This window comes from Copadichromis virginalis, linkage group LG14 (assembly GCF_057382275.1).
Source record: "Copadichromis virginalis isolate Kocher_CV1m ecotype Utaka linkage group LG14, C_Virginalis_male_GT1.1, whole genome shotgun sequence".
NCBI lineage: Eukaryota > Metazoa > Chordata > Actinopteri > Cichliformes > Cichlidae > Copadichromis > Copadichromis virginalis.
Window position 1 is genome coordinate 10,127,645 of NC_140631.1, and position 22,514 is coordinate 10,150,158.

A 22,514-nucleotide genomic window follows, 5' to 3' on the forward strand; every position below is an offset into this window, starting at 1 on the left:
CATTGAAGTGGAGTGGACCAACATTCCACAGGCCACAATTGACAATCTGATAGACTCCATCCGACGATGTGTTGCACTGCATGAGGCAAATGGTGGTCACACCAGATACTGACCGGTTCTGGGTCCCCAGACCCCCAATAGCGCAAAAAACTGCACATTCCAGGGTGGCCTTTTGTTGTGGGCAGTCTGAGGTACACCTGTGCACTACTCATGATGTCAGATCGGCATCCTGATGTGGCACACCTGTGAGGTGGGATGGATTATCTCAATATAGCAGATGTGCCCACTACCACACATTTGGACTGATTTGTGACCACTGTTTGGGAGGGATGGTTATATTGTGTATCTGGAATGAATTTTAGGTCTCTACGTCCATCCCATGGGGAATGGGAGCAGTAACAAAGGTGTTGCGTTTATATTTTTGTTGAGTGTAGTTAAAAAAGTAATATTTCCACCAGTGAAATTAGCTGTTAAGTGTAGACTTGAAAAACAAAAGCAAATAGAAATCAGCCATCAAACTTGCACATGTCAGTAGCGCTGTTTTTCACCTATCTCTACAGTTAGAGGACCATAAGGGGATTTTTATAAATGCCACCCTGCTCATCATGAAGCTCCTTTTGTGTCTGAGCGGTACAAAAATGCTCTTTATTGCTGTTTGGATGACTCGGGGACTGATTTTTATTTTTCTCTGTGGGCAATGCTAACAAAGTCACTACCTCCAGAGATCATCAATTATCAGTTCTCTTTCACTTGGGCTACAATCAGTGCTCTGTGTGACTCATCTGCTGTACGTGTGTTGTTCTTCAGTGCAGTTACATAATACAGTAACCTGTAGAAGCTTTGGTCGTAGGGAGTGTAGGCACAGTGTCAGATATTGTGTATACTGGGTGAAAACATAATTTTTTTTTTTCTTCAAATTTTCAACAAATTTGACACTGTTGGGGATTTATTTAAAATAGTTGGAAAACCACTTCAAGGAGTGTGCAAACAGTCATGTTTGTCATTTGACTGGTTTTGTGTGTGTGTGTGTGTGTGTGTGTGTGTGTGTGTGTGTGTGTGTGTGTGTGTATATATATTTTTTTTCAACTATTAAAATGTGTAAAAGTTAGGAACGAATCTGTAATAGCAGCTTCATATTAATATAATTAGTATTACATCACTGATGACTTCACACTACACCACAGACTGTATATTACAGATAGATGTAGCTACTTCGATGTGACTGTTTGTGGGCATTTAGAAGGCTCAACATTAGCATTTTGTCCTGCCACCATGGTAGGTTTTTTTGGAGACAAATGTGACCATATTTATATGGGATGGTGGCTTGCTATGTTATCAGCTAAGGCTGGCTAGCCATGTTAGTAAGCTGCATTAATAAACTATATAAGTTCAATACACAGACTAATTGGTGCCAAGTATCAGACTAATAAAATAGTAGATTTTCTTACTGAAATTTAAAGCACAAACCTTTTAGATAGGTTGCACCACACAGTCTATCATATACTTCCATTAGAAATGCTCCAAAAAGCACACGGACACAGGTCATGTTCAGGACACTGAACTACTTAAGTCCAGAACTGATCAGATGTAGCACCTATCAGTACAAATGGCAACACTTCTGAAGAGACTTATGAGCTAGAGTCGCAATACAATAAGAACTAGAAATTTTGAAAGGACTTCATCCTCCCTAGTTTTTAGAAGTAACTGTATATATAAAGATATACAGAATTATTCCTTCATTTGGCATTAAAATAGTATAAGGGGGAAAAGTTACTGGTTCTGACCCCACTGTGCCTTTGAGTCACACCTTCCAAAAAAATTGCTTATGATGTATGCATCAGCTTAGCCCCCTAAACCCAGTAAGAGGGACTCTAGTCCAAGCCATCATTTTGTAGGAATACCATAAACTTTTCAAAGTAAAAGCCATAGAAAGTTTCACCCACTGATTCATGCCGTTTTTTCCTGCCTTTCCTGCCTTGTTTCGAAAAGGGTCCAAAATTCAGGCCTCTGTGACTTCATAGCTTGTGTCAGGTACAATGGCATAGCTGTAAACTAATGCTGAATGCTTTTAAATTCTGTAAAACTGGACATTTTCACGTGAAATTATATGACTAGTGATTTGCTTTTGGAGCCAGCCCGTGTGGCGTTTAGGGGTACTGCAGTTTTTAGAAATTTTGCAGTGGTTTCATTTTCCAGCATCCAGAGGTTGCTGTGTCATCCTTTACACCCTGATAACACTGTATATAAATTATGTTTGCATCCAAACAGATATTTCAGGGCAAAACAGTTATGTTCTACACTTTTCACGCCTCACTTTATTTTCTTATTCATTAGCCATATCTTTAAGAATCCAAATATATACATCTTAAAAAAATTTAAAGCAGACAAATGGCTAATATGAACTGTGTAGTTTCACATGTGGGGCAATTAATGAAGAGGATTTCTGGTTAGATAATCATGAACAACAGTCAAAGCAGATGAAGCTATACACAGCATGATTCAGTCTTGTTTAGGGACTTCCACCCACCTCCAGGATCTCCAAGCCTGCTCCCACTGCCAGAAAATGCGCGTAGTTTAGGGAGGAGTTAAAGGAGGGGTGATTCATGAATCAGTCTAATTATACAGAGTCAGATCCACCTACACTTATAACCAAAGATGTCCTGAGAAAAACACAAAGCAAACATGCCAGCAGGAGAGCCTGTTGCTGGGCTCTGGGTGATATCATAAAAGTGGCTTTATAAAGTGTAGGCTGAGAAGGAGGGTGTTCGTTCTCACATGTTCTAAGGAGTGCAGGCTTTTGCATGGTGTGTTGCTACCTGAGCCAGGGTGGGTGGCTGCCACTTGACAAGCAGTTACAAAGCTTAGAATCCTGCTTACGCAGGTGCTCTGTGGAGGATCTTGGCTAGAAAAGAGAAAATATTGTGTTGTGGCTATCATGCCAGCTTGTGGGAAAAAATATCCAGCAGGTGCTGTCCAGTCCCAGAAAAACAGTGATGAATAAGCTTGGCACATAGCAGCCCATTAAAAAAATGTAACAAAAGACTGCAAACCTTTTATTTCAAAGCATAATGACGCAATCAAGACGTAAAGGCCGTTTTTAAAATGTAGTTTGCTTTGGTTTGTTTGCATGGCATATGATACACATCTGTACGTTAACTAACAAATGTATGTGGGCATGGTTTATCTGTGGTCTCTGAATGGAAAAAAAAAACTCGCCACAACTGAAGGGTAGAAATAGATGTGACGCAAGTAAGAATGTGTCAAGTTTCCCCACCACAGACCTGTCCCTTTGCTTCGATAAACACTTTCACTGCATTATCGATGCTTGCGCATCTGTTGAAAAGGTCACACAGGTGAAACATTTCAAGGCTTCCAACAGCAATCACGCAATAACTCGCACTTGCCTTCCCGAAATGAGTTTCTAACTTTTAGACTGACTGTCATTTTCTGTGACACTTTTTTCTCTCTGTCATCATCAGTTCCTGTTCGTTTCCTCCTTGCATTTTTTCATTTATGTAATTTTAACATTTGATAGGTTGTTGTGGATTCTGCTGCTCACGCAGTCGTAACTGCCCCACTCTCACACAACATGAGATTCCACGTGCAGTCAAAGCCTTGTTTATATAAAACGACGGACAGCACTTTAGGCCAATAAGCTTCCGATATCGCATTTCCGTCACGTTCTCCATGGAAACCCCTTGCATCCAGCCAATCGGAAAAAGCACAGGGAGGAGTCTAAATTGAGGTCGCGAGCTGGGCTCGGCGATTCGCTGATAGGCCTGTGCGGGAGAGAACCGGGGAGGATCCATTCACTACTGTGTCAAGCCGTCTGAAGCTCTGCTCCCATTGAGGAATACTGAACGGTATAACTGGATAGTTTTTACGTGTCGCTTTTGATTTTACATCTCGTTGGAGACCACCGGAGAGAGGATTTTTCCAACTACTGCTCAGGTTGGTCAGCTTTCATTTGCGCCCTTTCATTTTAGCAAAAAAGATTGACGAGCGAAAAAATAAGTTGCATAACAAAAATGCGGTCTGCGCATGCGTGAACCCCGAGTTGCTCTACTTTTTGTACTTTTAAAACCAAAAAATGCCGGTTATATTTTTTCTGTTCAGTCAGACAGCTAGATAAATGTTAGCTTTTATGAAATATGTCCTCTGCGGGTATCTCGCCGTGGATTCGTGGCTGCTTTTTAACGATTCGGTTACTTTTACATAACTGTGTCAGTGTACCGTGCACTGGATTGCAGGTCAACGTGTGTGTGGATTTTAAATAGCAGGTCAATGGGAGTCAGATGGGGGAAGGGGGGTCATTTTTAATGTTTTTTCCTTTAATATAAACGTTATCTAATACGAGAGTATCTATGTGAGAAATTTCATATGCACGGAAGTGTAATATTAGACGTATAAAAAGGCTCTTCGTCAGGTTTACTTTTTAGCTGCTCGCACTCGAAACACTTTTACAAAATGGCTTTGAATTGTTGGCACAATTATGGCCCGAGGAAGTGGTTTAATTTCTTTATATAAGATTTTTAAAAGTGTTTGTTAAATGTTTGGATTGACAGACAGGGGAAGAAGAATAATCAGATTAAGATTATTTCTACCTAAAACTACTACTTTTGCCAGATTTAAAAAAAAAAAAAAAAAAAAAAAAAAGTAGAAACCGCGCATGTTATTCAAAAGCATTTATTTGAAGCCTAAAAATGTCACTTGAGCTGTCTTTTATTTTTCACCCCAAACGTGTGGCTTTCATGTTACAAAGCAGTTTCCCACAAGGCCAAAACAGTGATTATACCATGGCAACATGCAGCTACAGGAAAAAAAAGTGTGTGACAATAATCACACACACACACCCCGGTGTCTTCTTTTAACAATTTTTACAACTTGTATGTCAGCAGTCATCATTAATAAGTAATATCTTAAGTTGGTGGCCTACACTGTGATGTAACTCACTCGGTCTGATGCCATTTTTATTGCATATTGAGATGGGCCATAACAGGAGGGGGTTAAGTAAAAATGATAGGTTTTGCCACCGTATGTGCAGCATCTTTCTACATCTATATTGATGTTGTCTTCCACTAATATTTGTTAAGCCATGTTTTAACTTTGTGTGGATTGTCAGATGAGTTAATTTTTCTCAAAAATGTAACAGTATGCCTTTATTGGTCTTCATGTGATTTCAGTTTCGCATGCCAGTAAAAAAGTGCACTTCAGGAGGAGCTACTTACAAGACAAACCATGTGGGTTTTATGAAACAAGGCTACCATAGCTTTGTGCTGCGCTATGGCCAAATCCATGTGACTGGAGCAGGGTTGTATAATGCCTGAGATCTGTGCTAGTGTGCTGGCTGTAGAAGCCCTCTAGTTGAGGGCTGAGCAGGAAGCAGAGGGAGTTCAGTTTCATTATGTCATTATTCTGCTCAGTGACGTGTTCGGCAGTGTTGCAGAGAGTTTGGGAAGACTCTCTGGTGGTTGGAGTTGTACTTTTGTGCTTGGATGCTGGTGTTTCTTGTTATGTTGATGGGGGGGGGGGTCACTGGTAAGCCAACGTCTGCACTGCATGGTCTTTCATTGAAGTTGAACACACTTTAAAATACAGGATAGTAGTCAGATTTTCTTCAGCAGTTTCATGTATGGTTTGTTCTGTGTTATGTCCACAGAGGAGCCGGTGTTATGACAGTTTGCACGAGTTTCAGGGATCAGTGCTTAACATATGGTCGTGTTTGTGTGTGATTTACAGTTTAGTAAAGCTTCAGTTTATCCATAGTGGACTGCTCCCACATAAGCACATGTGGAGAATGATTTACATAAACATACTTCAATTACTTAGTTTTTTGTCTGTTAACCTAATGTTTTTTCTCTTTTTGTGCATTTATTATTAGCTCTTCAGGCTCCCTATATGAAATAATCTGAGCAATAAAACTAACTTTAGCTCGTATATTGTAAACAAAATTTACCCGTGTGATTTTATGAGATATGTGCTGACATGTATAGAAAGTAACTAGAGGACACAATTCTAGGAAATGCTGGTCTTATTTCCTTAAAGAGAATGTAAATAATAGTAATAGGAATAAATATTTTGTTGCCATGATTACAAGCTGTGGTCTCTCTTTTGTTTGGGTGACATTATTCTAACCAGTTGTAACTCCTTGCTCTCTGCCGATTGGTCATTTCCAGCAGCCAATAAAACATCTCTTCACAGCGCCTGGCTGCTGCCTCCTTTAAACAAGAGTGGGTCATTTTCTAAGTGGAGTGGGTGGTTTGGAAAGTCTGCTGGGTTGTGTTTTTATATATATTTCTAGTTTAAAAAAAAAAATGAAGAACCTACTCTTAAAACTTTGAGAAGTTATGTAAAAGTGCTTATGTAAAGAGAGAGAAGAATAGACAGGCTGCTGAATGTGTGCGCTTACATAAATAGCTGCAACCTGACACTGGAGAGCAGCAAAACAGTAAAATAGTTTGGATTTGGCCTCAGTACCTGTTGCCGGTATTTCCTGTTCAGCTTTGAAAGACACGAATAGCTCCAACCACTGCTGAGGTAATTGTAGGAGGATAAAAACTGATAAAACTGGATCTTGTATTTGTCTTTTGGAGACCAGCTTTTACTCCCCAAGATCTTCTAAAGGCTCTTATTTAATTGCGGCTTTCCAGAAGCAAGTGAAAAAAGGTCTCTATTTACAGCATGGCTGAACTTCTAACACAGAAGTGGACAATTAGTTTTCTCAAAGGGCCACTGTTTTGGAGGGTCACACCAATAAGCTGAACTTAGTTCTGTTCAGTATTATATAGTATAAAGTGCTATTGGTGGCTAAAATGGGAAGCATTGGGAAGTCCTAATTTCCCATTAAACTCATGAGGGCTGCTCAGGGACAATTAAAGGGCCTAATGTGGTCTAGGGGCCACACAATGACCAGGTCAGTTCTAACACTGACTTGAATGAGAACACAGGCCATATATATTCACTTAAATAATTATGAAATATAATATGTTTTTTTTTTTTTTTTTTAAAGGTAATTGCTAAAAGGACTGTGCATCCACGGTCACTGTACTGTGTTACATAAGGCTATCTTTGATTTTTAATATGGACAGTTAATGTGTATGTGTGGGAGCTGTATCTTTAACATTAATGATACGGCTGTTTCTCTTAAAGACTGCTTGTCAGGTTTTCCTCCTACTGCTTCATTGTGTAATTTGTGATGCAGCCATCCATACAGGAGACTATTTAAACAATAAAACCCAATTTTCATGCTTTTGTTTTGTTTCTGCTTCTCACATCCAAGTTGGTCCTGATTATGTGCAGGCAGCGGAGGTTTTTGTTTGTACTGTGTCAGCAGACCTGTGTTTCATCTCTGGAGACTCACCTTTTATTTGAAAAACTGAACCAGATTAAGCTGGTCTGGGACTGATGTCTACCTGGAAAGGGCAAACGACTGGCCTATTTACTGTGCAAACCTTTTGAAAGCTGTATGGCAGCTCCTTTGGTGTGACTGTGTTAGTGTTTGTGTAACAGCAAGATCATTCTATCTGTGCTGTGGTGCCCTTTTTATTTATGGTTGACTTTTGAAAATGTGGAGATGTGAGGCCACACAGGTTGATCAAATCAAAGTCATGGCTACTGTACTTTGATAGATGGGTTGATTTAATCCACATTGATTGCTTCTAATATTAGAGTTGTGTTCCTTCTGCTATTGATCTTCTATCATTAGAAGTGTACTGTGCTGTAAAGTGTTGGTATGAGTAATTTCACCTGTTTTTGTTTTGTTTTTTGTCTTGTTTGTTTATTTCAGACTGCATTTCCACTCCTGAGACAACAACCCCATTTATGCTACAGTGCCATCAACTTTGTGGCATTGCCATGTGGAAGGTAACTTAATCTTCCATCACTAACTTGTCCCATGTCTGAGGATAGTGATCCAAAGCAGTACCTGTACTCAACCCTGGACGTGTGTGAACGGAACCGGGAAAGGGCAGGCTTGCACGTGGAGGAAGCGCAGGGCACTCCCTGCAGCTCCATTAGCCAGCTTCACCGCATGGCCAGCTACAGTGAGGGTTGTGGCGGGCAAGATGGGGTCGAACTCGAACCAGAGTTAGGATTGGCCTCCGAGGGGAGCGATAGCAGCCACGAGCACCCGGGGTCCCCGCATGATGACAGGAAGAGACCGCGCCCACCTTTGCACGAGGATGTGGAGATGGGTGGCAGTGGTTCGAGCGGGAGCGGGACAGAATCCCATGGCAACGAGTCACATGGCAATGAGTCCCACGGCAACGAGTCGGTGGGCAGCTCAAACGGCAATGGCAAGGATTCCGCTCTCATGGAGTCCTCGGGGAGCAACAAGAGGTGAGAACTCATCGAAACCACTGAATCGTGGTAAATGAAGTTTTTTTTTTTTTTTTTTTCTTTTTCTTTTTCTTTTTCCCACCACGGTGGGGGAGCGGACCAACTAGGTCACGGAAGTAAGGTTCATTAAAGTCATTGAAGGGCTGTTTGAGTTTTGCTGGGCTGAGTCATTGCTGAGTCATTTTGGTCAAAACAGGCATTTTTGGTGGAACCCACCTCTCTTCTACAGCTGATTACTAAAGAATGGTAAATGGTAGAAAAAAGCTTTTTTTTTTTTTTTTTTGGATGAAAGAAGAGAGTCTGTTCTTCATTTTGGTAGGTTCAGCGTTTATATGATCATAACACACAGTTTTCTGTGGCTCTTCAAAAATGAGTAAAAATGCTCAAAAACCCTGGCAGTGGGGAGTTACCTGATTTGAAAATGGCTGGCAGTGAATGAGTTAATGTCCTTCTTAATAAGTTTATTGCTTCAGTGACTAATTTCATGTCATCTAAAATTTAAAAAGGGAAAAGAAGATTGCAAAGGTGAAAGTGCTAATCTCGAGACTTAAGAGACTAAACGGTACATCAGAAACCAGTGGATGACATCACGGTAGCTGCATCCATCTTTTATACTGTCTGTGCATCGACTGTACAGTGTCCACAGAACCACATCCGTTTGTCATACTCTTCATACTCTGTTTCAAAATAGGACGTTATCACGTTTAAGAACAAACTTTGTGAACCTTTGTGTCACGATTTAAATTTGAGGCAAACATCCAAGAGAAATAAAATGCATGTTTGTAAAAAGTCTATGCCAAAAGTCAGTTTATAACTTGTTCAAAAAAAGCTTTTTGTGGGTGGCTTGACCTGGTTGTTTAACTGCCCACAGAATTTTCCATTGCACTTTGCGTTTCTTGAATGCTCCTTTTTTTTTCTTTCTTTTTTTCCACTATACATTATCATAGTAGTCTTCTTTTCAAGGTTTAGTATTTGCCTCAGAGGTAACTAAATTAATTAAGGACTTGAAATTTTCTTTTTAAATATAAATTTTCATGTGACTTGAAAAGCGCACGTGAATATAATTGGTTAATTACACTTAACACTTGTTCACTTTCTTTATTTGTCCTTCCAATATTTAAAAAAAAAGAGCAGCTCATATGACGGTGCAATTCTAAGAACAGCCTATAGCATCAAATTCCTGAATCACTTAAAATGTTTGCTCTTCATTTTTGTTATGCGTTTTCTGGTTTTCCTGCACACCTTTGTTCATAACATGACATTGTCCTTGTGATTACAGCTCAAACTCTCATAGCCCCTCCCCGCCAAGCAGCTCCAATGCTTTCAGTCTGGTGAGCTCCGAGCAGGACAACCCATCAACCAGTGGCTGCAGGTTAGTACACTTCTGAAAAAAAGCCCAGCCCAAATCTACTGGTATTTAATGCAACAACAATTGGAAATGTGAACAGAAAGGTCTAAAACCCCTTGTCAGTACGTTCCCCTCCTGTTCTGCTTCCTTTGCTGGAAAGCCGAGTGTGACATCAATGGTGAGATCTTGTCATGTTGACACACATGTCTCTGTCTCATTTGGGTCCTGCAGCAGTGAACAGTCAGCCAAAGCTAAGACACAGAAGGAGCTCTTCAAGACGCTCAAGGAGCTGAAGATGCACTTGCCGTCAGAAAAAAGGAGCAAGGGCAAGTCGAGCACTGTCAACACTCTCAAGTATGCACTGCGCTGTATCAAACAGGTGAAAGGTAAGACTTGCCTTGTGTGCATTGTTTTTATCTGTGTGTTCATGTTGTATGACTGATGTTATACTTACTTACATACTGAAAATAAACTTTTATCTCACGTGTTCACTTATCCATATTGTCTTGGTTGCAGCCAATGAGGAGTACTACCAGATGCTGATGAATAACGACAGTCAGCCACCAGGGTTTGATGTAACATCTTACACCATTGAGGAAATCAACAGCATCACCTCGGAATACACCCTTAAAAACAACGTAAGTACCACCGCTCTTTACCTCATCTTAAAGGATAAACAGCTAAACCAGTCTTATGCCTGAATGGTGAAAACCAATGTTATGGTAAATGGCCTGCATTTGTATAGCGCTTTTCTAGTCCCTAAGGACCCCAAAGCGCTTCACACTACATTCAGTCATTCACCCATTCACACACACATTCACACACTTGCAATGGCAAGCTACATTGTAGCCACAGCTGCCCTGGGGCGCACTGACAGAGGCGAGGCTGCCAGACACTGGCGGCACCGGGCCCTCTGACCACCACCAGTAGGCAAACATGGGGTTAGTATCTTGCCCAAGGATATTTGGCATGCAGCCAGGAGGCAGCCTGGGATCGAACCACCGACCTTCTGACTAGTGGCTGACCTGCTCTGCCACCTGAGCTACTGTTATTAATGATAAAAAAGTTATGGAGATGAGCAAACTACCAATATCAGATACATGCTATATAGCTAATTGGCTAGCTATTAGCTGTTACTATAGAAAACAACTGTTAGTTATTTTCTTTCTTTGAGACATTTTATGATTTACTGTTAAGTATCGTCCGTGTTTTTTCAACATTATTCAGAAGTTTGTATCATGAGTCATATTAGCTGGTGAAGTAACTTGGCAAGTTAGCCAACTTTCATTTCTACTTAGATTTGGTAGCAATGAAGTTGGCAAGTGAGATATGGCCAGTCAGCTGGTGTGTGTGTGTGTGTGTGTGCGCGCGTGCGCATGTGCGTGTGTGGGAATTTGTTTCCCATTCATCCAGAAGTGCCTTTGTGAGGTTAGATAGCAATATTGGATACAACTTCCAATTTCTAGTTCTTCCCATAGATGTTAGATGGGGTTCAGGTCAGGGCTCTGTGCAGTCAAAGTTCTTTCACTAAAGAGAGGTGCAATTTATCGCTCACTTTCGACGCCGCTCCGTCCAGCGGTTGAGTTTGTGCTTGTTGATGTAAAGTTTGCATACAGCTGCTCAGCCATAAAAGGTTGTGCCATGAAGCTCTTGGTACACAGTTTGTGTGCTGATGTTAATACCATATCAGTTTTGGAAGTCTGCAGTTACGGAATCAGCACATTATTGACGACTTTTACTTTTGCACTATGCACCTCAGCACTTACAGTCAATACAGCTCTCTAACTTTATGTGGTCTGCTGCTTTGTGGTTGATATGCTGTGACTCGCCCATTGCAATAATACCACTTACAGCTGATCATGGAAGATCTTAGAGGGAAGACATTTAACAAGCTGACTTGTTACAACAGTGGCATCCTAGTCCAGTAACACTCAGCCAGACTCAAATTTAGGAAGATCTAGTTGCATAACTGCATAACTAGATGCTTGATTATATACACTCGTAGCCATGAGACTGAAAACACCTGAATTTACAGATTAAGAGTTGTGGCCCAACACTTTTATTCGTGTAAAGTGTGTGTCAGTGCATGTATGTATGTTAGTAAATCAGACGCATCCATGGGCTTGCAGGTAGTGAGCCTAAGACTCTAGGCTCACTACCTACAATCTTACAGTTTTATTTGGATACCACCACCACCACCCCCATTTCCCTGCACTGTTAAGGCAACAAAAGCAGGAGAAAGTCTGTCTCAAGAAACCTAATTATAGCATTCAAGAGGGAAGCCAGAAAAGGCAGAGTTTTCTCCACAGGGGTGATGACCATTATAAAAAAGAAAAAGAACAAGCTTTATTGTTTATTTATTCTTGAAGTTGATGTGGAAAAAATAACAGACGTAAGATAAAGAATAAAGTGGGGGATGATAAGGAGCAGCCGATCTGTCATCTGAGTAGTAGTCAGTTTGAAGATGTGTTTTTAAATCTTCTGAGAGGGCTAGAAGTACCTAATTTGGTAATCCTAAATGATTAATATCTTTTTGTTTTTGCCTTTAGGATATATTCGCTGTAGCAGTGTCTCTCATCACGGGGAAGATTGTTTACATCTCTGACCAGGCAGCATCCATCTTGAACTGCAAGCGGGAAGTGTTCGACAACGCCAAGTTTGTGGAGTTCTTGACTCCTCAGGATGTCAGCGTGTTCTACAGCTTCACCACACCATACCGCCTGCCCTCATGGAGCATGTGCACAGGAGCAGGTAAGGATGACGAATGCAGGTTTGAGCTCCACAAAAGCTCACACGTGTATATGTATAAATATAAATTAGATAAATTTTTGCCTCCTTGACATAATTGGTCGTACAGTATGGTAAGGGGCACTGTAGACACGGATGGTAAAATTTCCAAAATAGGGTCACGCAGCAAACCAATATGAAACACATGCACCACCTGCACATGGAAGTATTTCCTCCACATACTCATGTTCATACATGCATAGCACATATTTCATTAGCATTCTCAATCACACATTAATACATGTATGACGCTAACAAATGTGGCATGTTTGGCAGTCAGGTCTGTGTTAACTGATGATGTGTACACCTTCAGGTTGTATTGCATTTAGGTTCTTCTTATCACAGAGTTGGTGAATTAGTGGGTTGTAATATAATTTTCTGCCCAGTGGTCATATAGATTCTACTAAAACTCATTTCAGAGATTACAAATTTGTGCATTATCTTTCAAAAATTTTCTCCAAAGGGACTTATGTTCTATAGTTGATTGCACTCCCACTTTAACAACTGGAAGCTGGTATCAGTCCAGTGAATTCCAGCATTTCCACTCATAAGCATCTATAATTTTTTTTTTTTTTGTAAATTGTCTCAAAAATGACTTTTTAAAAAAAAAATAAACTTTTGTAGTATAATTGCATCTCTTGCATTCTTATCTATGACACATGAGAGGCAAACATCTCAGGTCTGCTGAAGAGTATTTTGAATATTGATGACTGACAGATGGCTGAGTGGGAACTACTCATGCTAATTCAATTATTCATCCGACCTTTTTCCCCTCTTCTTTTTATTCAGAGTCATCTCCCACGGAGTGCATGCAGGAGAAATCCTTCTTTTGCCGCATCAGGTGAGTGGCAGCAGTCGGCAGCTGCTTTGAGTCACAGTTTCCTGTCCAAGCAAGCTCTGAGTCAGAGGAGGGATGGTGGGTAGGAGAGGGGAAAAGTGAGAGGGAGGAAGGAAGTCAGCAGCCTTGAGCTTTTGAACTTCATCTCCATCTAGTGGCCAGATGGGGTACCTGCTATTGCTCATTTAAACTTTAAAGTTGTATATTTATATAATATAGGTTGAGCTGGTTTGGACATGTATAGAGGAGGAATATGCCTGAACATGGATAACAGGAGGATCAAAAGAAAGGTTCATGGATGTAGAAAGAGGATTGTTGGTGTGACAGAAGAGGGTTAGGTTGAGCATTGTAAGTTTGAGTTAATTTTTCTACAAGATGCAGTATTTTCTACCACAAATGTTGTTTTTATGAAAGAAATGATGAGCTTAGGACTAAAACCACAGTTAACTAAATAATTACAGTAATTTCACTACATGATTAGTAGATAAACTGGTAAAAGGATCTCTTAATGCTTTTAGCTCGTTTTTCTTTCTTTTTTTTTTAAATATTTTATTTTGAAAGGCAAAAAAACCCAATATTCATTATTATGAAAGGGTCTTGACATTGTGTGTTTGCATTCTAGTGGTGGCAAGGACCGTAAAGGAGACCTCCAATACTATCCTTTCCGGATGACTCCGTACCTGATGAAGGTCCAGGACGCTGAGCTGGCTGAGGAGCAGTTCTGCTGCCTCCTGCTGGCTGAGAGGGTGCACTCTGGATATGAAGGTGAGAACTGCACTGTTTTAATAAAGCACTCAAGCGTATCACCCAATAATGAATGCAGTTTTATTTTGTTTACCAGTTACTTCTGACATGTATCAGATGGAAAATAAAGTCATTTGTTTCACACGTTTAGAAGTTGAACCATAGATGGCACAGACTAGTTAAACTTATACTAGTTAGACTATGCAAATCAGAGATGACAGCCTGAAATGTACCAGAGAAAGATGCTTATGGGTTTTTTCTATTAGTTATTGTTTTTATCCATGTGTGTACTTGAACAGATGGTGAGCCTTATGATAATCTCTATAAACAAGTTATCATCCACCCAATACTGTCGCCACTATAAAAACTGATCACCTGGAAAACAAGGAAATAGTGTTACATTTTTTCTGCAAGGCCATTTTAATCTGATTAACTATTTTTTTTTTTTTTTTTTTAATGTGTCACATTTTTTTAAATAAGGTTTTAATTAAACTAATTAGTTGGACAAGGGTCCAGGTCTGCTTTAATAACAAAAGCAGCCTTCAGAAAGTGCTTAAGATTCAATAATAGATTCATTGTTTCATAGTTGTTTTTGTTTTTTTTAAATCCAATTGATCAGTTTATTACCGATCAATCCCCTTGCTCATGTTTTGAAAGTTCAAAACCAGCTCGTGTGAGTTTAATCCTTTTAATGTGAAACAAGAGATGCTATCATCCTTTTGTTTCAGGGGATTACTGTACAATCATTTTGTTTACTGACATTTTTTCCCTTCCCTTCGCACACCTAGCTCCCAGAATACCTCCTGACAAGCGTATCTTCACTACAACACACACCCCTAACTGTGTGTTCCAGGATGTGGATGAGAGGTGAGTGGACTGAATCCTTCTATGATCCTTACAGTGGTGCCTTGTGTGAAGTCATCCTGCTGGCCTGTTTTCTACTAAAGTAATTACTGTTTTCCCAATAGGGCTTTGCCTTTATTGGGGTACCTCCCTCAGGACCTGATAGGGACCCCCGTGCTGCTCAACCTACACCCGAGTGACCGACCCTTGATGCTGGCAATACATCGCAAAAGTACGAACATTTGCATGCATACCTGGACTGTCTCACTGCGTTCTTATACTCTGAGCTCTTCCGCTCACACTTTACCTTCTGTTACCAACAGTTCTGCAGTACGCTGGTCAGCCGTTCGATCATTCTTCAATACGTTTCTGTGCAAGAAACGGTGAGTACATCACAATCGACACCAGCTGGTCCAGCTTTGTCAATCCCTGGAGCCGCAAGGTGTCCTTCGTCATTGGCAGGCACAAAGTGCGCATGTAAGTATTCCCACTGTGGTGGGGTTTTTTGTTGTTTTTTGGACATCTGTATTTATGAGGACATTAGGTGACAGCTCTATGCCTGCATGTTTCAGGGGTCCTGTGAACGAAGATGTTTTCGCAGCACCGGCTTTCCATGGAGGGAAGATCATAGATTCAGACATCCAGGAAATCAGTGAACAGATTCACCGGCTGCTGCTTCAAGTATGCACGCACACGGTTCACTTTTACACACACAAGAGGCATTTGACAGCTCCTCTAACAGCTACTCTCTCTGCAGCCGGTCCACAATATGGGCTCCAGTGGTTATGGTAGCCATGGCAGCAATGGATCCCATGAGCAGCTGGTGAGCATCAGCTCATCCAGTGAAAGCAATGGGAACATTACAGCAGGGAACACAGCAGAGGACACAGGCAAGACCAAGCCCGCCAGGACTTTCCAGGAGGTCTGTAAAGATGTCCACATGCTCAGGAATCAGGACCCTCAGATCGGTCTGCATTCCCCATCTCCCGCGCCGTCACCTTCTCTCCCCAAACATGAGCAGAAGAAGACCCATGAGAGTGAGTCCAGTTGGCAACTATTAAGTTCAAAATAAAGTTATTATTAATTTAAGTACAGCAGAAACACACGCAGAGTGTCTTTTGGTTCTCCTGTCTTCTCGTGTGTGTTTCTCATATTATCTCCTCTTCTCTTTAGCATTGGCAGCTCAAAGATATTCAACTGTGCGTCCAAAAGACTCAGTGCCCCCTCTGCAGGCCAGAGACAGTACTGCAGCCAGCATGGAGGGCTTCACCTACAAAGACCAGACTGTGTGCTCCTACCAGCAGATTAGCTGCCTGGATAGTGTCATCAGGTCAGGCATAGATTTGGTCATGAAGTCATCTGCACAGTAATCCCTGTGCAAAGGCAGAGAGATCATGCTCTGTTTGCACAATATCAAAGCTCTCTCATTTAAAACGCCTTCTTGTTTCTTAGGTATCTGGAGAGTTGTAATATACCCATCACAGTGAAAAGAAAATACCAGTTCTCCTCAAACACCACCTCCTCCAACTCAGATGATGACAAGAAAGGCTCAGAGGATGGCATGCAAGTGCCTCAGGATACAAATGCAGGTATGTAGTAATCATGCATCTGTGCACACAAAGTCTAAGGTACTGGCTCAGCACTAACAGAATCTTTCTCATTTAGATCCCTTGATGTTGGATTCTCAGTCAGGCCTGTCAAACATGAAAGCACTAAAGAAGCCTCCATCTGGGGCAGCTGCTGTGGTGGGAGGCCCCCTGGCACCCCTCACTCTGCCCAGTAAGGCGGAGAGTGTGGTGTCCATCACTTCTCAGTGCAGCTATAGCAGCACCATCGTACATGTGGGGGACAAGAAGCCTCAGCCAGAGTCTGGTGAGTTTCTGTGTCCGTAGAAACATAGCAGGACTGTCATTAGCCGTGTTTTAATGAGTTTATTTGACTGATGTTTATGGCACTGCTTTGTACAGAGATAATTGAGGATGTTGCAGAGAGCCCAGCACCCCCTGCGCTGCCTGTCAGTATGGTGTCTCCACCCAGCCAAGGAAAGGAGGCCTACAAGAGGCTGGGCCTGACCAAGCAGGTGCTGGCAGCACATACCCAGAAAGAGGAGCAGGCCTTCCTCAACCGATGCAGAGAGCTCCGTAATTCCAGGAGCTTCCAGAGGGACTGTTCCACATACCTGTACAAGCACAGAGGTCCACCCAGTGTTGAAGGTACTGTAAGCTTCAAATTTAGCTTTTCTGCTTTGTTGGGAGAAGCTATAGTTTAGCTAGAAGCTTAACAACTGAGGCAACCAAACACAATAAAAGTTCTACAAAGAGGAAATAAGGCTCACCTTTACATTGACTATCTTTTTTTAATCTTATCTTTTTTAATCAAAAATGACATTCTGACCTCTGCGTCTATATCCTCATTTCAGAATCACCTGGACCACGAGGCACTGCTAAACAAGGCACCGTTAGGCCAGAAACTACTGCCAAGAAGGGTAACCGCAACAGGAAGTCCAAGAAGCCACGGATGAAGCATCCCGATTCATCAGACAGCGCTGTGTCAAACCGTAAACCACGCCCCCCTCTCCAGGGCCTCAACCAGACCTCTTGGTCCCCATCAGAAGCATCGCAGTCAGCTTTTAATGTGTCCTACCCCACCATGGTCCCTGCATATCCGCTCTACCCACCAACACCTGCTGCTCCAGCTCAGGCTCCCCGACCGGACCGCTCTCTCTCTACAGGATTTGGAGAAGGGCAGAGCACCCAAGCCCCGCCCACTGCCACTCCGTTTCCTGCACCCATTGTTACACCTGTGGTAGCTCTGGTGCTACCCAATTACATCTTCCCCCAAATAGGACAAATAGGAGCAGCTCCGAGACCACCATTTTTCCCTGAGCAGGCCCAGCCGCAGCCTGCATTCGCTACCCAGCAGCCCTTTCAGCCCCCTCAGCCAGCCTACACGATACAGACGCAACCCCCCTTCACCAGCCAACAGCCATTTCCTGTGCAGACTGCCTTCACCCCCCAGCAGCCTTTCCAGGCTGCTCAGTCCGCATTCGCTACTCAGCAGCCGTTCACCGCCCAGCCGTCTTTCCCAATGCAGGCCCAGTTTGTAGCTCAAGCCCCCTTTCCACCTCAACCTTTCCCCTACAGTCTCTCCAGCGAGCCTCCCAAAACCCCTGCAGCAGAGCCTCGCGAGGGTGCGGCGTCACGATCTTCCACCCCTGCTTCTGGGGCGAGAGAGCCCGCCACATCACCGCCGCTGTTTGAGTCCCGCTGCAGCTCGCCCCTGCAGCTCAATCTGCTGAGCATGGAGGAGGGGCAGCGCTCAGTGGAGCGTCAGGACACTACAGTAGCCTCTGCTGGAGGACAGGGCGGCAGTGCGGCAACAGCGTCTGTAGGAGTGGGAACAACAGGGGATAAGAACGGAGGCGCCTCCAAGCCTGATAGCCAACAGCAGGTAGGAGCCACAGGACATTTACAAATACTAACACAAAGTTACTAACTTGTACAAGTGCCAGCACTTAAACACAAACTGTGTCACAGCGTGCCAGTGGAGAGTGAGTGTGGAATTATCTCTGATGTGTGCACCACCTTGTGTCTTAGGTGGAGTCTCCAGGAGACGGGGCTCACAGTGACGGGAACTCATCATCCTGCGACCTGCTGGACATCTTGCTGCAGGAACAGGAAGACTCTCACTCTGGTACCGGATCAGCCACGTCTGGATCCATGGGCTCAGGGTCAGGCTCTGGACTGGGCTCGGGATTAGGCTCAGGCTGCATTGGCTGTGGTACCTCAGCTAGCGGCGGTTCTGGAAGCAGAACAGGTCAGTAGTTGAACATTGAGGTCTGACAAGAGTTTCCACAAAATTTAAGAGTTTTTTGGGGGGTTTTTTGTGACTCTGTCTTTGTCTCCCCCACAGGGAGCAGCAACACCAGCAAATACTTTGGCAGTGTCGACTCTATTGAGCACGACCCCAAGTCTAAAAACAAGATGAGGGGAGAGGGCGGGTCTGAAGGCGGCAAGCCGCAGGACAAAGTCTCATCTCGAGGGGAGGGAGAGCATTTCATCAAGTATGTCCTACAGGAGCCCCTCTGGCTGCTGATGGCCAACGTTGATGACAAGGTCATGATGACATATCAAATGCCATCCAGGTGAGTCACTAAGTGGAATTAAATATTATAAGCTTCACCACCTGTATGAAGTATTAACCTTTTAACTCCATTAAATATCGTTCACACAAATGTATTTGTTTTCTGACCATCAGAGATATTCAAAGGGTTTTGAGGGAAGACAAGGAGAGGCTGAGGCAGATGCAGAAGAGCCAGCCTCACTTCACATCAGACCAGCGACGAGAGCTAGTGGAGGAACACCCCTGGATGAGGAGGGGAGGCCTGCCTGCTGCCATCAACGTTAAGGTGGGGGACAGACACAGTTTTAAGCATAGTTTAAAAAAAAACACACACACAGCACTCCCATTGCAAATAATTTGAAAAAGTATACCATGGAAAATAACGTGACTTGTGTTCTGCAAAAAACACAATAGTTGTACACTACTTTCTGCAAATGAACTTTATAGGGAAGATGGCAGTTTTCATGCAAGTTAGTGCTGCTCAAAGTCATTACAGATAACTGACAAGCCAATAATGAGACAAAACAAATGTAATGAAGCAAAACAATTAAAAATATAACTGTAAAATGGATTCAAATGAGCTAAATGTATATCTATAAATGTTGTAAGGTAACGATGGCATGTGTTTGTGTTCAGGAGTGTGTGTACTGCGAGGATGCGGCAGCGGCACCCATCGAAGAGGATCTGCCTGACATGGACATGAGCGAGCTGGGCGAGGAGCTGAGCAGAGACAGTCAGAACACCCAGAGCCAGTCTGGGGAGCCTCAGCCTCAAATGGAATCAGGCTCCTAAACAGCCAGCAGAGGGCATGTGCATAAATAGACACTATGGATGTGACAAACAGCTGTGTGCCTGACCATCCTGAAGAACTCATACATGCACACTACAAGCAGAACTCTGTGTTGTGAGTGTGATGGTTAGGAGGGTGTACACTGCTTGTGTGTGGGTGTAGGACTGCTACTGTGGTCCAGTTCCTAATGCACCCCAACAGGGGGCAGTAGTGCTGTCACAGCAAGTCACTTTTTCCATCTCTCACACACACATTCTTTGAAAAGACCTGTCTCTATTTTTTTATTTATTTCTCTTTTAAAGGCAGAGCACATTATAAATCTAAAGCTAATGACTGAGAGCTACTACTTTTAAATATGTAAGATTTTGAAATGTTTTTTTTTATTATTCTAAGTGTCAAGCTGTCAGAAGCAGCCAGGCTTTGCTGTTAGAAGTTTCTCCTGCCCAATTTTGTTTGTTTATTCCTGACTCCCCACATGATCCCATTTAATAACAAAAACGGAAAAACGACAAAAAAAAACCCCAAAAAACTTCACAGCCCGGGATCCACGTCATTTTCTTGTTAGGAATAGCTGAATAGTAGAATAATGGGGATTCTCATTGGATGATGAAGGTCAGTGGGTGGGGATTGGCACTTTTTGTATTTTGAATGAGTTTTTATGTCACTGCTCGTCCTGGACCTGAGTACTCAAAGTACGCAGGCGCAGCAGTGTTAGCACCAGACAACAGCCAGCAGAGTGACATGCGGAGGCTGGCCGGAACTTTCCTCAACTCTGACAATCTTATGCCTAATGATAAAAGTTATCCGTTTATGGGTGTTATTTATTATCTAGCAAAGGATCTGGCCAGAATATTTTTAAGCCGAATCTGTTCATCTGAAAGACTAATGTATTGCATTTCTAAAAGCTTGGAAACGCTACAGGAATTTTAAAGTCGCTTAAGCAGCAGAGCTAGCCTCTCCTTTTTTCACAGCACAGTCTGTAAGTGTTGCAGGCCTCTGCAGACCTTACAGAGCAGCTCAGGTGCTATAACAAAAAGTGGGCATCATCAAAGATCAAGAAGCTGCCAATGTATTTTTGTAAAACGAAGCAAATGACAGAGGAGCGATGCACTAAGAGCGAGGACTTGTAGAAACTTCAAACTCCAACTCTCTTTTTTGTTTCTTTTTAAAGAGAAACTTGCAGCCGTACATTTTCTAGAAAGATGAGTAATATCTTTTCTGTCAGTGTGGTGCAGCTCCACTACATAATTTCACTTTTAGAACAAATAACTACATTTTTAGGGATTTTTTTTGTTTTTAATGCAGTCCTTTTTCCTTCTTTTCTGGATCTATTTTTGCATCAAAAATTAGAACCCAATGCCTAATTTTTCTTTTTCTTTTTTTTAAATCTTTTTTTATGTTTTATTTTTTTTTTAAAAATAATGCATGTCGAAAGGACTAAATCATGAGTATCTGCAGGTGCAGCAATACAGATCCTGGAGTACTGTAAAGCCTATTGGCCAGAGCAAATGCGCAGCGCTGACGTCATTGCTCAGCATTGGCACTGACGTCTGCATGAAGGTGGGAAAGCAGTATTACATGTGTAGCAAATAAGAGGGATGATATTTCCCTGCTATTTTTTTTCCTCTTTTTTTTTTTTTTTTTTTTTGGGTGAAAGTGGGGTTTTTTACACTTTGGCCTGAGAAACATCAGCTCCTGAAGTATGAAGTAAATGGGTCCACCCTGCCTCTGCTTAATTGACACAAACCGTACAAGAAGTAGAGACCACTCTGGTGCTAAGGCAGAGAAACTGTTGGGCAGGGCTTGCAAGTGTACCTGGACCAAGAGCATCTCACCAACTTAGTTTTTTTTTTTTTCATGGTTTTTGGTTTCTCATTAACTTGGCAGTCCTTTTTTTTTTTTTTTTTTTTTAAATATTCTGTTTTTCTATTTCTCTTATTTGTGTGTCTTTATTTTGTTTGTTTGTCATTGGGGACGAACCCTACCTCTTATAAATCCCGGGTTCATGTTACTGTAAGCAGAACGTATGTGGAATGTGTATGCACCTGTGGGCAAAGAGCAATGGACAGAGTGGTGAGATACTTTGAGTGATTCCAGTGACTGAGGGCTCGTACGGAGACTCTTTGCCTCGGACTGGCAAAGGTTTATGGACTCCTCCTGAGGAGAGTACGGCGCCTCTCACCACCTTTAGTAACTGCATCTTTCTCTGTCATTAATCTCTTTTTCTGTGCAAAGTATCTCCATGGAGCCTGCAACGCTCACCTGTGTATAAAAGACCGGATATGTCTCAAGTCATGTTTAAAACTGACTTTGTTTCATAAGTCTCCATAAAGAGAGAGACTGATTTTAAACACTGCACTGGTGATCTGTTGGACGTTCCTTGACCTGTAAATGTGTACACACAGTATCGGCACGTGATGTCGTGTATGGTTATATAAGCCTGTCTCATTACCACTGTGAGTCTGTGGTATAAGAATCTGGCACATTTCTGTGCTTTTTTTTAAATTTTGAGGTGAGATGTCTTGTTTGACAATGTTGAACAGCCCCATTTCCAAAAATGTTGGGATGTGGCATAAAATTTTAAATGAAAACTTAAAGCATGGACCTGCAAATCCTAGAGACAAATTCAAAATGCTGCATTTTCTTTTCTGAAATGTGTCCGTTTTAACATTAAATATGTTGTCTTTATACATATGTATAAGAGA

The 22,514-nt window shown here is 42.2% G+C and overlaps 1 protein-coding gene across 1 annotated transcript; it reads left to right on the forward strand.

Moving 5' to 3' along the window:
- The first annotated feature begins 3,789 nt into the window (after positions 1–3,789).
- Positions 3,790–21,714, forward strand: LOC146693398 (period circadian protein homolog 2-like). The gene is made up of 22 exons (XM_085479244.1): positions 3,790–3,951; positions 7,787–8,337; positions 9,617–9,709; positions 9,917–10,071; positions 10,202–10,323; positions 12,235–12,436; positions 13,262–13,313; positions 13,933–14,075; positions 14,843–14,921; positions 15,023–15,129; positions 15,221–15,374; positions 15,470–15,578; positions 15,655–15,934; positions 16,071–16,227; positions 16,350–16,486; positions 16,563–16,769; positions 16,865–17,110; positions 17,317–18,347; positions 18,494–18,713; positions 18,810–19,041; positions 19,155–19,305; positions 19,656–21,714. The coding sequence occupies exons 2-22, from the start codon at positions 7,895–7,897 to the stop codon at positions 19,809–19,811; spliced, it is 4,476 nt and encodes a 1,491-aa protein (XP_085335370.1). The 5' UTR covers positions 3,790–3,951; positions 7,787–7,894; the 3' UTR covers positions 19,812–21,714.
- The last annotated feature ends 800 nt before the right edge of the window (positions 21,715–22,514 follow it).